General features: G+C 42.2%; 1 protein-coding gene across 1 annotated transcript in view; it reads left to right on the top strand.

Moving 5' to 3' along the window:
* SH3KBP1 (SH3 domain containing kinase binding protein 1) overlaps positions 1-18,276 on the top strand; it is a 497,532-nt gene that overhangs the window by 118,464 nt on the left and 360,792 nt on the right. Inside the window, exon 2 of the mRNA XM_069761512.1 lies at positions 10,171-10,328. Coding sequence (XP_069617613.1) covers positions 10,171-10,328 — 158 coding nt within the window. The remainder of the gene's footprint in view (positions 1-10,170; positions 10,329-18,276) is intronic.

Here is an 18,276-nt window from a genome sequence, read left to right on the forward strand (position 1 = left end):
AGCCATGCATGCCCAAGCCATCACACTGCCTCCGCCGTGTTTCACAGATGATGTGGTGTGCTTTGGATCATGAGCTGTACCACGCCTTCGCCATACTTTTCTCTTTCCACCATTCTGGTAGAGGTTGATCTTGGTTTCATCTGTCCAAAGAATGTTATTCCAGAACTGTGCTGGCTTTTCTAGATGTTTTTTAGCAAAGTCCAGTCTAGCCTTTTTATTCTTGATGCTTATGAGTGGCTTGCACCGTGCAGTGAACCCTGTGTATTTACTTTCATGCAGTTTTCTCTTTATGGTAGATTTGGATATTGATACGTCAACCTCCTGGAGAGTGTTGTTCACTTGGTTGGCTGTTGTGAAGGGGTTTCTCTTCACCATGGAGATTATTCTGCAATCATCCACCACTGTTGTCTTCCGTGGGCACCCAGATCTTTTTGCATTGATGAGTTCACCAGTGCTTTCTTTCTTTCTCAGGATGTACCAAATTGTAGATTTTGCCACTCCTAATATTGTAGCAATTTCTCGGATGGTTTTTTTCTGTTTTCGCAGCTTAAGGAAGGCTTGTTTCACCTATACGGAGAGCTCCTTTGACCTCATGTTTACTTCACAGCAAAACCTTCCAAATGCAAGCACCACACCTCAAATCAACTCCTGGCCTTTTATCTGCTAAATTGAGAATGACATAACGAAGGGATTGCCCACACCTGTCCATGAAATAGCCTTGGAGTCAATTGTCCAATTACTTTTGGTCCCTTTAAAAAACAGGGTGGCACATGTTAAGGAGCTGAAACTCCTAAACCCTTCATCCAATTTTAATGTGGATACCCTTAAATGAAAGCTAAAAGTCTCAACTTCAGCTGCATCTGAATTGCTTTGTTTAAAATTCTTTGTGGTAATGTCTATAACCAAAATTAGAAAAATGTTGTCTCTGTCCAAATATATATGGACCTAACTGTATATATATTAATATTTTTTCCAGCGCTATACAGCTTGAAAGACGGTAATTCAATTACCGGCTTTTTCTTTCTCCTTCCTAAAACCCGACATGATTTGAGACATGGTTTACATACAGTAAACCATGTCTTCTCTCCATTTTTTTTGCAGATTCCACACTACTAATGTCAGTAGAGTGTATCTGCAAAATTTGGCCGTTCTAGCTCTTAAAGGGAACCTGTCATCTGAATTTGGCGGGACTGGTTTTGGGTCATATGGGCGGAGTTTTCGGGTGTTTGATTCACCCTTTCCTTACCCGCTGGCTGCATGCTGGCTGCAATATTGGATTGAAGGTCATTCTCTGTCCTCCATAGTACACGCCTGCACAAGGCAAGATTGCTTTGCGCAGGCGTGTACTATGGAGGACAGAGAATGAACTTCAATCCAATATTGCAGCCAGCATGCAGTCAGCGGGTAAGGAAAGGGTGAATCAAACACCCGAAAACTCCGCCCATATGACCCAAAACCAGTCCCGCCAAATTCAGGTGACAGAGTCCCTTTAAAATAAAGGGTTAAATGGCGGAAAAAATTGGCGTGGGCTCCCGCGCAATTTTCTCCGCCAGAGTAGTAAAGCCAGTGACTGAGGGCAGATATTAATAGCCTGGAGAGGGTCCATGGTTATTGGCCCCCCCTGGCTAAAAATATCTGCCCCCAGCCACCCCAGAAAAGGCACATCTGGAAGATGCGCCTATTCTGGCACTTGGCCACTCTCTTCCCATTCCCGTGTAGCGGTGGGATATGGGGTAATGAAGGGTTAATGCCACCTTGCTATTGTAAGGTGACATTAAGCCTAATTAATAATGGAGAGGCGTCAATTATGACACCTATCCATTATTAATCCAATTGTAGTAAAGGGTTAAATAAAACACAAACACATTATTTAAAATTATTTTAATGAAATAAAAACAATGGTTGTTGGAGTATTTTATTCTACGCCCAATCTAGTCACTGAAGACCCTCGTTCTGTGAAAGAAAAAACATAATAAACCAACAATATACTTACCCTCCGCAGATCTGTAACGTCCAACGATGTAAATCCTTCTGAAGGGGTTAAAACCTTTTGCAGCAAGGAGCTTTGCTAATGCAATGCTACTCCTCGCTGCAAAACCCCGGGGAATGAGTCTAAATATAGATCAATGAGCTATATTTAGCTTCATTTGCGGTGAGGCGCCCTCTGCTGGATGTTCATAGATCGTGGGAACTTTCCTAGAAAGCTCCCAGGCTTTCTCCCAGGCTTTCTAGGAAAGTTCCCACGATCTATGAACATCCAGCAGAGGGCGCCTCACCGCAAATGAAGCTAAATATAGCTCATTGATCTATATTTAGACTCATTCCCCGGGGTTTTGCAGCGAGGAGTAGCATTGCATTAGCAAAGCTCCTTGCTGCAAAAGGTTTTAACCCCTTCAGAAGGATTTACATCGTTGGACGTTACAGATCTGCGGAGGGTAAGTATATTGTTGGTTTATTATGTTTTTTCTTTCACAGAACGAGGGTCTTCAGTGACTGGATTGGGCGTAGAATAAAATACTCCAACAACCATTGTTTTTATTTCATTAAAATAATTTTAAATAATGTGTTTGTGTTTTATTTAACCCTTTACTACAATTGGATTAATAATGGATAGGTGTCATAATTGACGCCTCTCCATTATTAATTAGGCTTAATGTCACCTTACAATAGCAAGGTGGCATTAACCCTTCATTACCCCATATCCCACCGCTACACGGGAATGGGAAGAGAGTGGCCAAGTGCCAGAATAGGCGCATCTTCCAGATGTGCCTTTTCTGGGGTGGCTGGGGGCAGATATTTTTAGCCAGGGGGGTGCCAATAACCATGGACCCTCTCCAGGCTATTAATATCTGCCCTCAGTCACTGGCTTTACTACTCTGGCGGAGAAAATTGCGCGGGAGCCCACGCCAATTTTTTCCGCCATTTAACCCTTTATTTTAAGAGCTAGAACGGCCAAATTTTGCAGATACTCTACTGACATTAGTAGTGTGGAATCTGCAAAAAAAATGGAGAGAAGACATGGTTTACTGTATGTAAACCATGTCTCAAATCATGTCGGGTTTTAGGAAGGAGAAAGAAAAAGCCGGTAATTGAATTACCGGCTTTCAAGCTGTATAGCGCTGGAATAAATATTAATATATATACATATATGTGTCTCACTGACATATATATATATATATATATATATATATATATATATATATACCTATTCTATGTGTACACATTTATTCTACCTATTCTACTGTAAGCTGTCAGTGTGATTTTACTGTACACCGCACTGAATTACCGGCTTTTCTCTCTAACAGCGCTGCGTATTTCTCGCAAGTCACACTGCTTGTCCGTGTGTAATCCGTATTTTTCACGCTTCCATAGACTTTCATTGGCGTATTTCTTGCGCAGTACGGTGACAAACGCAGCATGCTGCGATTTTGTACGGCCGTAGAAAGCCGTATAATACTGATCAGTAAAATACGGCAGATAGGAGCAGGGGCATAGAGAATAATTGTGCCGTATTTTTTGCGAGTTTTACGGACGTAGTTTCTGCGCTCCTACGTCCGTAAAACTCGCAAGTGTGAAGCCGGCCTAATAGGTGAAGTCCTATAAATGTCATGTTACAAGTTGTCCTTACATTAATCACACAGAGTTAAATTGAAAAAAAGCTTATAGAAAAAAATAGTATTGAGTTTTTCATTTTTTTGTAAAAAGAACAGCACAATGTTGGGGAAAACACAAGCCTGCAATCACTTAGGAATGAAACATTTGCTCCAAGTTACAACACAGTGTGGTTTTTACTGCGGAACCGCCGCGATTTTGCCGCTGCGGGTCCGCAGCTGTTTTCCATGCAGGGTACAGTACAATGTTACCCTATGGAAAACAGGAACCACTGTGCACATGATGCGGAAATTCACTAAAAAAGCCGCGCTGAATAGCCGCGGTAAAAATGAAGGACCATGTCACTTCTTTGTGCGGAACTGCAGCGGTTCTGCACCCATAGACCTCCATTGTGAGGTCAAACCCGCAGTAAAACCCGCAGACGAAAAAAATATCTGCGGTTTGTGGTGCAGAACCGCTGCAGCAGGAAGTTCGTGGGCGGAGTGTGGCTGTCCCCCCATGCTCCGATGCCACCCCCCCATGCTCCGATGCCACCCCCCCGTGCTCCGACGCCCCCCCGTGCCCTCATCTCCCCCCCTTATACTTACCGGGCCTCCCGGTGTCCGTCCGTCCGTCTTCTCCCTGGGCGCCGCCATCTTCCAAAATGGCGGGCCCATGCGCAGTGCGCCCGCCGAATCTGCCGGCCGGCAGATTCGTTCCAGGCACATTTTGATCACTGTGATAACCTCACAGTGATCAAAAAGAAAAAAAAAGTAAATGACGGCCCCCCTTTATCACCCCCATAGGTAGTAACAATAATAAAATAAAGAATTTTTTTTTTTTCCCCCACTACAGTTAGGGTTAGGGGTAGGGGTAGGGTTAGGGGTAGGGGTAGGGTTAGGGGTAGGGTTAGGGTATTTTCAGCCATTTTAACCCTAAAAAAACTTCCTAGAAAAACACACAGACTCTGCAGAGAAAACTGCATAAAAAAACGCACTAAAAACCGCATCAAAAAACGCACCAAAAAACGCACCTGCGTTTTCTGCCAAGAGCTGCGGGTTTTTAGTGCAGAAAAAACAGCAGGGAAATGAGGAACGTGTGAACATGGCCTAATTATCTGAAGACACAGTTGTTAATAAAACAAGGCAAGGGTTTCCATGTAGTCTGGTTACACACATGATATCACCACCAACAAGAAATGATTCTATCAATCCTTCACTTTTGTCTTTTTCACTAGGTGGTAATTAATATACAATCGTGCCTTTGAAACACTGAACCACTTTTCTATAGTTTATACGTATGAAGAATCTAAATATAGAGTTGAATCACTTTGTAAATACATGACTTATTTTGTGTTGTATTATACTTCAGAGCTGAATTCACAATTCTACAGTCAACAAGCTCGTTGTCAGACACTTTCCTAATAGCTGAGCTCCTGCTATTTTTTTCTTTTACACAATATGATCTATAGACCACACTGGAATAAAACTTAAATGCCAATTACCAGTTCAACTTCTGCACTGACTTTGAGTGTGAAAGGAATTCTGGACGTTTTCAGTTAATATGCACTTAGAAGTCATGCAAGTAAAAGGAGGTTGCTGAGTTCTATTCATATTTATCTTGCAATGATGCTCGCTCAAGATAAATGGCAATTATATTTCTGTGCATTCATAATGAAAGCAAAGACGTAAAGGTTCCTGTATGGTTATGCCATTTTTGCTGTGTTATTGTAGCGGTTGCTGCGGGGGAGGCACTCATCTTCTCCTCTGATGCCCCCATGTACTACTGTACATGAAAGAGTGGGTCCTGGCTGTGTGTTAGTGATGGTGCTGTGAGGGCAATGGTGTTGGCTGGCCAGGACCATATGTTCCCCAGTTCAATAAAGGAGACTCCCGCTGTAACACAGTTTTTACTGAACAGTAATTTGGTAAGGGTTATATACAAGGGGTAGCGGGTACAAAGTATCCTTCCACTGTAGTCTACTCCAGGGCTGGTGGAGCACACTGTTTCACCCTACTTCATCACAGTCTAGCTCGTCACCACAGTCCTGATGAGAAAGGCTGTCTACGTGCTCAGCCGTTCTGCATCCTATTTCTTCCACTACTGGTGCCCTGAATCTACCACTCAGAACTCATGAGTTCAGTTTTATTTAGATCCATTACTTTCAGCTCTTGACACGTTGTCCTATCCAAGGACGCCTTTTTGGTGGAAGGCCACTGTGTCTCTTCAGCCACTTCAAGGTTGCGCTACTCCCTTGTCCCTTAGTCTTCTTTTCTGTAGTTTACCGTCAATAGCAGCACTGCTCACAGACCCTTCCCACTTGAAGTTGCCTCTATCTGACTAAGTACAGGAAGCAGTCACTTGCCCTAGCATTAAGCTCCTCTTACTATGGGCTAGAATATTAAGTCTTTCATTCCCCTAACGTCACTATCTAATAGTCACTATCTTACCCTACCTATCTTATGTCCTAAGTCCTAACCTACAGTATGTGTTGCCCTATATCTTACCCTACCTATCTTATGTCCTAAGTGCTAACCTATGTCTTACCCTATATCTTACCCTACCTATCTTATGTCCTAAGTCCTAACCTACAGTATGTGTTGCCCTATATCTTACCCTACCTATCTTATGTCCTAAGTGCTAACCTATGTCTTACCCTATATCTCACCCTACCTATCTTATGTCCTAAGTCCTAACCTAAGTCTTACCCTATATCTTACCCTACCTATCTTATGTCCTAAGTCCTAACCTACAGTATGTGTTACCCTATATCTTACCCTACCTATCTTATGTCCTAAGTCCTAACGTAAGTCTTACCCTGTGCTATCCTATACTGTACACTATGTCCTACACTGTACATTACCAACATTACTTATCTTACATTTTACTACATCACACAAGAACATATCACATGACACAATGTACGGAATATATACAAAAGACGCAAGACATACTACACACAACGCGATCGGTGTCTTCAGAGGTCTTTTTTTAACCCCTTAGCGACCGCCGATACGCCTTTTAACGGCGGCCGCTAAGGGTACTTAAACCACAGCACCGTTAATTAACGGCGCTGTGGAAAAAGTCCATAGCGCCCCCCAGAGGCCGATTTTCTCCGGGGTCTCGGCTGCCGAGGGTAGCCGAGACCCCAGAGAACATGATTCGGGGGGTTTTTAACCCACCCCGCATTTGCGATCGCCGGTAATTAACCGTTTACCGGCGATCGCCAAAAAAAAAAAAAAAAAGAAAAAGCAATCTCTTTTTAATTTCTCTGTCCTCCGATGTGATCGCACATCGGAGGACAGAGAAAAGGGGTCCCAGGTGGCCCCCCAATACTCACCTAGCTCCCCCGATGCTCCTCGTGTATCCCGGTGGGCGCCGCCATCTTCAAAATGCCGGCCGGCACCGGGAGAATCTTTGGGGTCTCGGCTGCCGGGGGTAGCCGAGACCCCAAAGAGCATGATCGGGGTCGGTATTACCGACCCCTGTTTTGCGATCGCCGGTAATTAACTGTTTACCGGCGACCGCAAAAAAAAAAAAAAAAAAAAAAGTAAAGTGTAATTCTCTGTCCTCTGATGTGATCGCACATCAGAGGACAGAGAAATAGGGGGATTCGGGGACCCTAGCATACTCACCTAGGTCCCTGGATCCTCTTGCTGCTCCTCCTGGCCGCCGGCAGAAGAACATGGCGGACGCATGCCCAGTGCGCCCGCCATCTGTCTCCATCTGCCGGCCGGCAGGAGAACATCAGTTGGGGCTAAAATTAGGGTTAGGGTTAGGGTTAGGGGTAGGGTTAGGGGTAGGGTTAGGGGTAGGGGTAGGGTTAGGGCTAGGGTTAGGGCTAGGGTTGGGGCTAAATTTAGGGTTAGGGTTGGGGCTAAATTTAGGGTTAGGGTTGGGGCTAAACTTAGGGTTAGGCTTCTTTCACACTTACGTCGGTACGGGGCTGTCGCAATGCGTCGGCCCGACATACCGACGCACGTTGTGAAAATTGTGCACAACGTGGGCAGCAGCTGTAGTTTTTCAACGCATCCGCTGCCCAATCTATGTCCTGGGGAGGAGGGGGCGGAGTTACGGCCACGCATGCGCGGTCAGAAATGGCGGATGCGACGTACAAAAAAAAACGTTTCATTGAACTTTTTTTGTGCCGACGCTCCGCCAAAACACAACTGATCCAGTGCACGACGGACGCGACGTGTGGCCATCCGTCACAATCCGTCGGCAATACAAGTCTATGGGCAAAAAACGCATCCTGCGGGCACATTTGCAGGATCCGTTTCTTGTCCAAAATGACGGATTGCGACGGAATGCCAAACGACGCAAGTGTGAAAGTAGCCTTAGGGCTAGGGTTAGGGTTGGGGCTAAAGTTAGGGCTAGGGTTGGGGCTAAAGTTAGGGTTAGAGCTGGGATTAGGGTTCGGGTTTGGATTAGGGTTGGTATTAGGGTTAGGGTTGGCATTAGGGTTACGCTTGGGATTAGGGTTAGCTTTGGGATTAGGGTTAAGGTTAGGGTTGTGATTAGGGGTGTATTGGGATTAGGGTTAGGTTTGAGGTTAGGGTTGAGATTAGGATTAGGGGTGTGTTGGATTTAGGGTTTTGATTAGGGTTATGGTTAGGGTTGACATTAGGGTTGTTTTGGGGTAAGGGTTGTGATTATGGTTAGGGTTAGTGATTAGGATTATGGATCAGGTTGGGATTAGGGTTAGGGGTGTGTTGGGGTTAGGGTTGGAGCTAGAATTGGGGGGTTTCCACTGTTTAGGTACATCAGGGGGTCTCCAAACACGACAGCCAATTTTGCGCTCAAAAAGTCAAATGGTGCTCCCTCCCTTCTGAGCTCTGCCGTGCGCCCAAACAGTGGGTTACCCCACATATGGGGTACCAGCATACTCAGGACAAATTGGACAACAACTTTTGGGGTCAAATTTCTCTTGTTACCCTTGTGAAAATAAAAAACTTGGGGGCTAAAAAATCTTTTTTGTGGAAAAAAAAAATATTTTTTATTTTCACGACTCTGCATTATAAACTTCTGTGAAGCACTTGGGCATTCAAGGTTCTCACCACACATCTAGATAAGTTCCTTGGAGGGTCTAGTTTCCAAAATGTGGTCACTTGTGGGGGATTTCTACTGTTTAGGCACATCAGGGGCTCTCCAAACGCGACATGGCGTCCGATCTCAATTCTAGCCAATTCTACATTGAAAAAGTAAAACGGCACTCTTTCTCTTCCAAGCTCTGCGGTGCGCCCAAACAGTGGTTTACCCCCACATATTGGGTATCGACGTACTCAGGAGAAATTGCACAACAACTGTAGTGGTCTAATTTCTCCTGTTACCCTTGTGAAAATAAAAATTTGTGGGCAAAAAGATCATTTTTGTAGAAAAAATGCAATTTTTTTTTTTCACGGCTCTACGTTATAAACTTCTGTGAAGCACATGGGGGTTCAAAGTGCTCGCCACACATCTAGATAAGTTCCTTAAGGGGTCTAGTTTCCAAAATGGTGTCACTTGTGGGGGGTTTCCACTGTTTAGGCACATCAGGGGCTCTCCAAACGCGACATGGCGTCCAATCTCAATTCCAGCCAATTCTACATTGAAAAAGTAAAACGGCACTCCTTCTCTTCCAAGCTCTGCGGTGCGCCCTAACAGTTGTTTACCCCCACATATGGGGTATTGGCGTATTCAGGAGAAATTGCATAACAAAATTTATGGTTACATTTCTGTTTTTACACTTGTGAAAATAAAAAAAATGGTTCTGAATTAAGATGTTTGCAAAAAAAAAAGTTAATGTTCATTTTTTCCTTCCACATTGTTTCAGTTCCTGTGAAGCACGTAAAGGGTTAATAAACTTCTTGAATGTGGTTTTGAGAACCTTGAGGGGTGTAGTTTTTAGAATGGTGTCACACTTCATTATTTTCCCCTCAAAATGACTTCAAATGTGATGTGGTCCCTAAAAAAAAATGGTGTTGTAAAAATGAGAAATTGCTGGTCAACTTTTAACCCTTATAACTCCCTAACAAAAAAAAATTTTGTTTCCAAAATTGTGCTGATGTAAAGTAGACATGTGGGAAATGTTATTTATTAACTATTTTTCGTGACATATCTCTCTGATTTAAGGGCATAAAAATACAAAGTTTGAAAATTGCAAAATTTTAAAAATTTTCGCCATATTTCCGTTTTTTTCATAAATAATCGCAAGTAATATCGAAGAAATGTTACCACTAACATGAAGTACAATATGTCACGAAAAAACAATCTCAGAATCAGCGGGATCCGTTGAAGCGTCCCAGAGTTATAACCTCATAAAGTGACAGTGGTCAGAATTGCAAAAATTGGCCTGGTCATTAAGTACCAAATTGGCTCTGTCACTAAGGGGTTAAGTTTTTCAGACTTTCAAATAAATGGGTGAAAAACACAAGTAAAAACGATGCAAAAAAGCCACGTGTGAACATGCCCTAATTGAAAGATTTAGAGTGAAGATCTAGTCCTTTGTTTTATTATAATTTAATTTTATGGATTAATCCGATAATGAAATGTTTTATTTCTGTAACTTTTATCAAATTTATATTATTTATTTCTTTGCAGTGGATGCGATTGTGGAGTTTGACTACAAGGCTCAGCATGATGACGAGCTGACTATTGTGGCAGGTGACATCATCACCAAAATAAAAAAAGAAGATGGCGGTTGGTGGGAAGGAGAGCTGAAAGGAAGGAGAGGACTTTTCCCTGATAACTTTGTAAGAGTGAGTATCTACTATATATTTCTATAGAAAATTAGAAGACTATAAATATGTTATAGTGAAAAATGGGAATAGCCGATTGGAAATTTACTTAAATCCTTACTCCATTCCACCCATGAAAATGTGGCTGTTGCTGCTCTAATGGTTAATATCCTACAGCTCCTACTCTCAAGAGGCCAGTAAAAATATCATAATCTGAGCTGGCCCAGTGCCTGTGTATGATTTGTGGACACCAGTAGTTTCTTTTGTGCAGGGTTAACAACATTATTTTCACAGTTTGGGAGGTTACAATGGACCCAGAAAAATTGGTGTTGTTAACAAGCTACACCCCATATCTTAGCAATCTGGTTCAATGTAAGTGTGGCATGGTGGAATGTAAAAATTGTGGCTAACTGCGCCACTCCTAAATCAAGTGGAATTATAGAAGTAGCATTATGTTTTTTAGACAATGTTCCTGCATCTACACAGCTGTTCACTGAACCAGGGCCACAAGAGTCATTTTGGTTGATATGTGTTAGCATACCTCTTTAAAGGCAGTCTGTCACTCCCAAAATGCAAATTAAGCTAATTAAACATTTATTTAGGGGACATGGCGTCAATAATAAAATCATACAACAAAAAAATTTGGGATGCTGTGTAAAGTGTAAAGAAAACAAGAATACAATGATTTGGAAATCTCTTATAGCCATATTTTATTCACAACAGAACATACAGATCAAAAATGGAAAATTAGACACTTTTCATTTGAAAAAAAATGAACTCAATAAGAAATAGACAGCAGGAACACATCTCAAATATGTTGAAGGGTAAATAAAAAGGCGGGAAAAGTAAGTGCTACTTACCAGCTAGAGGATCAATATTCAACTATGTCACTTGACTGTGTATAAAATGAGCATTTTATAGAGGCAGTCTCTCAGAAGTAATGATAGTCAGATGTTCACCAATTCGTGAACAACTGCTTGTAAACATTGTGGAACAATTTCAGAAAAAATGTTCCTCCATATAAAATTGCAAATACCGTATATATTAGAGTATAAGCCAAGTATTTCGGCACATTTTTTTGTGCTGAAAACACCCTCCTCAGCTTAAACTCGAGTCATTGTGCTAGAAGATGGGGGGGAGCGGTGGAGCAGCGGGTCACAGGAGGCAGGATCCGGCTGCTGCGGTTAGCTCCTGTGCCCGCTGCTAAAGAGAAATTAATATTCACTGTGCTGGCAGTGAATATTCATTTCTCTGTACTAGCATGCACAGTGTCAGCCCTAGCTGCTGGCTTCGAGCAGTGCCCGGGCTGCCACGTGTCCCCGCTACTTAAGAGAAATTAATATTCACCTTTCTCCACTCCCAAAGGTGTAGAGTGCAGTGAATATCATTCCCTTAAGTGGTGGGGACACGTGATCGCCCGGCTGCTGCAGCTGCTGGCAGCGGAACAAGATGCTGCGAGGGAGCGCAGGGACGGTAAGTAGGATGTTTGTTGTTTTGTTTTAATGCTTTTCTGATGGGGGCCATACATACAAGGATAGGGATGAGCGTGCCATGCATACCAAGATAGGGATGAGGACCCATGCATACTAAGATAGGGATGAGGAACCATACAAACCAGGAAATGGATGAGATGGCCATGCATACAAGGATGGGGATGAGGAACTATGCATACTAGGATAGGGATGAGATGACCATGCATACAAGGATGAGGATGAAGGGGCCATGCATAAAAGTATGGGGATGAGATGGCCATGCATACAAGGATGGGGATGAAGAGGGCATGCATACAAGGATGGGGATGAGATGGCCATGCATACAAGGATGGGGATGAAGGGTCCATGCATAAAAGGATGGGGATGAGATGGCCATGCATACAAGGATGGGGATGAGGAACTATGCATACTAGGATAGGGATGAGATGACCATGCATACAAGGATGAGGATGAAGGGGCCATGCATAAAAGGATGGGGATGAGATGGCCATGCATACAAGGATGGGGATGAAGAGGGCATGCATACAAGGATGGGGATGAGATGGCCATGCATACAAGGATGAAGATGAAGGGGCCATGCATATAAGGAAGGATGGGATGAGGGGACAATGCATACCTGGCTTATATTCGAGTCAATGAGTTTTCCCAGTTTTCGTTGCAAAATTAGGTGCCTCGGCTTACACTCGGGTTGGCTTATACCTGAGTATATACGGTACTTTCAATTATCCCATCATCTATATTACAATAAACTGCTGCAAGGAAAAAAGCGCAATAGGGTCTTATATGGAGATAAATTCCACTTGGATTTACTCACCAGATAGAGCCTAAACACAGGCTCATGAAAGTGTCAGCTGCTACAGATCCACCCGGTCTCCTCATGACCAAACCAAAGTAAAAAAGTGGATTATCTCCGCGCTGCTTGACGTATAAAACAGTCCAAAGAGAAAATCAAATGAAAAAGTGGCTTTATTCAACTCGTTTCGGAGCACTATGACTCCTTCATCAGGATACCACATATGTATATCATATATATAATATGCAAATTGCCTCTTCTGAGAAAAAGAGTACTTAAACTCTATAGCGCCACCTGTTGGAAGTAGCGATCCTACAAGTCACAATCAACCCTTTAAATGAGTCGTGCAATATGACTTAGGATAAAAGCCAAATCAATATCTCAATTCACAGACACGGTGTTTCAGGCAGTTGGCCCTCGTCAGTGCGAAGCATGAGAACTCATTTTGGCTAGGTGAGAGGCTCTGGACTGGGGTCTAAGGGGTATAATTTCTCCTTATGGAGAGTGACATACCATCTCTGACTTGTCAAGGTATTTATAATGTGTGTATATATATATATATATATATATATATATATATATATATATATATATATATACATTTGTGCAATCCTGATGAAGGAGTCATAGTGCTCCGAAACGTGTTGAATAAAGCCACTTTTTCATTTGATTTTCTCTGTGGACTGTTTTATACATCAAGCAGCACGGAGATAATACTTTTTTCCACTATTATCTGTATTACGTAATATCATCAAAAGATTTAGAGATTCTGAGGAAATCATTGTGCACCAGGGACAAGGCTGGCACTCAATACTGGATGCTCAAGATTTACAGGCCCTCCCAAGCTTTACTGCAATAAAAACAAGCAGGTTTTGGTTGTGCAAATTACTGCATAGGCTCAGGAACACTTCCAGAAATCATTGTCTGTGAACACTGTCTGAAATAAAATCCACAAGTACAAGGAAAGCTCTGTTATGCGTAGAAGAAGGAACCAAATACATCCTGAAACACTGGCACCTAATCTGGGTCAAAGCTCATTTAAAATGGACTGAGGCAACATGGAAAACTTTTTTGTAGTCAGAGGAATCAAAACGGACACTGTGCCCTATAGACTCAAAGAGGAGAGGAACCATCCAGCTTGTTATTAGTGCAGAGTTCCTGCATCTCTGATGGTATGGGGCTGCATTAGTGCCCGTGACATGGGCAGATTACACATCTTGAAATACACAATCAATACTGAGCATTATATACAGGTTAGAGCAACATATGCTCCCACAACCAGACAGTGTCTATTTCAGAGAATGCCGGTATATTTTACCAAGCCATACATCACAACAGGATGGCTACCCAGAAGAAGAGTTCACGTGAAGAATTGGCGGCCAATTGGCAAGACCTTTTACCAACAGACAACATTTGATGCATTATGAAATGTAAAATCCAGCAAAGAGGAAATCGGGCTCTAGAGCAGCTAGAATCCTACATCAGACAAAAATTGGACAACATTCTTCTCCCAAAACTACAGCAATTTTCTCCTCTCTTCCCAGACATTTACAGACTGTTGTAACAAGAAGAGGCGATGCTACACAATGGTAGACATGGCCCTGTCCCATCTTTTTTGAGACGTGTTTCTGCCATCAATTTCTAAATTCGTTAATTTTTTTAAAAGAATGGGAAAATTTCTAATTTTCATCATCTAATCTGTGTTCTATGGTCTGAATAAAATATGGCTATTTAAGATTCCCAAATCATTGCATTCAATATTTTCTTTATGTTTTACACAACGTCCCAACTTTTTTGGAATTGGAGTCAGACTAGTGTGCCAACGACCCACCAACTCCTGATTCACTCAAGATTGTTATATGAATACGATGCTTGCTTTGTCTGTACATAGTGCCAAGTACTGCTCATATAAGGGGGTGGTGGCCTACTCCTACACTGGGGCCCACCGGAGGATTCTCCTGTGGGCCAGTCCAAGCCCGATTATACCTGTAACATACATTTTGTTGTTTAAAAATTTTCTTTGAATCCTTATGCAAATGATGATACTTTGGTGCAACCTTGGTGTGGCCAACGTTGCGGTGCGCCATTATGACCTCCAATTCCAATATTGAACAGTGTCCCTGCGCTTGATTAATAATAATCTTAATTTTTATATAGTGCTAACATATTCCGCAGCGCTTTTCATTTTGCACACATTATCATCACTGTCCCCGATGGGGCTCACAATCTAAAACATTTACTTAAAAAGAGTGACAATGAGTTTTAGTAAACATTAATATTAGCAAAAGATCACATACAGACTTAAATAACAGGGTGCAGACAGAGTTAGTGTACAAGGGACAAAGCAGACTGTAGTTGCAACAGTGGTTCAATGAGCAGATCACATGAAAATATATATACTATTGCAATGGTCAAAAAAAGTGCATAGTGCATAGTAAAGTGCAAGAGTATATAATGTTTAAAGCCTCCAGATAAATAAATCTCTATATGGCCCATAATATATCCATAGCCAGGAAGAGGTAAAGTAATGAAGACATGCTAATCTTACCCATTAAGTATGTGCCAATGTGTCTCCTCTCACAGATATACCGTATCTATTTATGGATTTCATTTACGCCATCTGGTATTTGGGGTGTAGTGTATACAGTGAGATATGTGGCGGCTTTACTTATCACACTGATCTCAGAGCAGGGAAACTGTACGCCAGTCATCTTAGCAGTTTATTAAAAATTCACACCTCTAAAGGTGAAGTGTTACCTTTTTTTTCCAAAATGCTAAAGAAATTACTATTTTGAATAAAAGAGGGGGTCTGTAATGGGAGTACATTGTTCATCACAACCTTTCTGCTTTGCGTTGAGCATTTATCATTATTGACTACATCACAATATTGAGGACGGCCACTTCATGGCTAATGAGGGAAACTCCAACAGAAATAGGACTGCTATCTGCTGAAGTGTGTAACTAGATTGGGTTGTTTAGCCAGTCACCTATATTTTCCTTGACCTGTGGGCACAATATTAAAGAAGATGTCTGGTTAAAACAAGTTATCTCCTAACTACAGCATAGGTGATAACTCGTAGAGTGGTTGGTGTCTCTTTTGTAGGCTCCGAACCCTTTGGCAGAACGAGGGCTTTTTATCACCAATGGGGAACTTTTATCCCCATTACAAAATGGTGCAACAGGCCGGACGCCTGAGCACCACTCCAATCATTCTGTATGGGGCTGCCATAAAAAACTGAGCACATCACTGCACGACCCCATAGATTGAAAATACACGTTCAGGCATGTGCATTGCCGCTTCCTTGTAATGGGGATAAAAGTTCAATGTTCTACCAATCACTGTGGATGACAGCGGCTGGACCCCCATGATCAATAAGCTATCACATGAATAAGTGATATTTTTTTAACTATACAACCACTTCAGCAACAGAATTTTGCACTGTATCTCTCAAGTCTACACTTCTTAGAGACCCAAGAAAGGTTTCATAAAGGTTTAATAAATAGCAATTTTATACGGTTTAAAGGGGTTCACTATGGGATAAGGGCTTAGGCTGGTTAAAGCAAAAATAAGAAAAGTAACACTCTTAGCGATCCGCCATAGCTCTTGCTTATTCCAGCTCTGCTAGTTTCCACTTCCTTGTCCCATCTCAACCCATTGAATATGGCCCTATATGTGGTAGGATGCAGTGGTGGCATTTCCAGACTACTCAGACCACCAAGTAGAGACTAGGGGGAACTAGCTAAGGGTCGGAATGGACCTGTAAGGCATTGTGAGGGTGAGTTTTATTTGCACTTTTGTTACACAGGTTGTGTTTTTTCAAAAAATATTTAGCCTCAATACATGGAATTTGTCGCCAAGTTTTTGTTATGTAATCTGAGAGCTGAATGATGCAGCTTCAGAACGCTATTAACCTGCAGATTAGCTTCATATCTGCAGGTTAATAGCATTTTATTACATGAAAGGTTCCCTTTAACAGCAAAAAAGAGGACAACTCTGTTTAGCTGTAAGTAAATGCAGACCCCCATGCTTGCAACCAAATTACAGTCTCCATTTTCATTACTGATATTTTCTGGATGTTTAGCTTAAACTAGATTTGTAAAGAAGGACATAGAACAGATGTGATTTTTGTGTACAGATAGATCAAAAAGAGAAAATCCAAATATTTTAGAAATCAGGAAAGTGAAGCCGCCAAGTTTACAGTATGTGGGCTAACCACCTGACCATGTGCGCGGCTCTGAGAGAGCAGATGCCTCCGCTCCTCCCATTGCGTCTAGGATATACTGTAATGAATGTTTTATTGCTAAATGGGTATATACAGTTGTGGCCAAAAGTATTGACACCCCAGCAATTCTGTCAGATAATACTCAGTTTATTCCTGGAAATGATTGCAAACACAAATTCTTTGTTGTTATTATTATCTTCATTTAATTTGTCTTAAATGAAAAACACAAAAAGAATTGTCCTAAAGCCAAATTGGATATAATTCCACACCAAACATAAAAAAGGGGTGGACAAAAGTATTGGCACTGTTCGAAAAATCATGTGATGCTTCTCTAATTTGTGTAATTAACAGCACCTGTAACTTACCTGTGGCACCTAACAGGTGTTGGCAATAACTAAATCCCACTTGCAGCCAGTTGATATGGATTAAAGTTGACTCAACCTCTGTCCTGTGTCCTTGTGTGTACCATATTGAGCATGGAGAAAAGAAAGAAGACGAAAGAACTGTCTGAGGACTTGAGAAACCAAATTGTGAGGAAGCATGAGCAATCTCAAGGCTACAAGTCCATCTCCAAAGACCTGAATGTTCCTGTGTCTACCGTGCACAGTGTCATCAAGAAGTTTAAAGCCCATAGCACTGTGGCTAACCTCCCTAGATGTGGACGGAAAGGAAAAATTGACAAGAGATTTTAACGCAAGATTGTGCGGATGTTGGATAAAGAACCTCGACTAACATCCAAACAAGTTCAAGCTGCCCTGCAGTCCAAGGGTACAACAGTGTCAACCCGTACTATCCTTCGGCATCTGAATGAAAAGGCACTATATGGTAGGAGACCCAGGAAGACCCCACTTCTTACCCTGAGACATAAAATAGCCAGGCTGGAGTTTGCCAAAACTTACCTGAAAAAGCCTTAAATGTTTTGGAAGAATGTTCTCTGGTCAGATGAGACAAAAGTAGAGCTTTTTGGGCAAAGGCATCAACATAGAGTTTACAGGAGAAAAAAAGAGGCATTCAAAGAAAAGAACACGGTCCCTACAGTCAAACATGGCGGAGGTTCCCTGATGTTTTGGGGTTGCTTTGCTGCCTCTGGCACTGGACTGGTTGACTGTGTGCATGGCATTATGAAGTCTGAAGACTACCAACAAATTTTGCAGCATAATGTAGAGCCCGCTAGGTCTCCCTCAGAGGTCATGGGTCTTCCAGCAGGACAATGACCCAAAACACACTTCAAAAAGCACTAGAAAATGGTTTGAGAGAAAGCACTGGAGACTTCTAAGGTGGCCAGCAATGAGTCCAGACCTGAATCCCATAGAACACCTGTGGAGAGATGTAAAAATGGCAGTTTGGAGAAGGCACCCTTCAAATATCAGGGACCTGGAGCAGTTTGCCAAAGAAGAATGGTCTAAAATTCCAGCAGAGCATTGTAAGAAACTCATTGATGGTTACCGGAAGCGATTGGT

Source organism: Ranitomeya imitator, chromosome 3 (genome assembly GCF_032444005.1).
Source record: "Ranitomeya imitator isolate aRanImi1 chromosome 3, aRanImi1.pri, whole genome shotgun sequence".
In the NCBI taxonomy this organism is placed as follows: domain Eukaryota; kingdom Metazoa; phylum Chordata; class Amphibia; order Anura; family Dendrobatidae; genus Ranitomeya; species Ranitomeya imitator.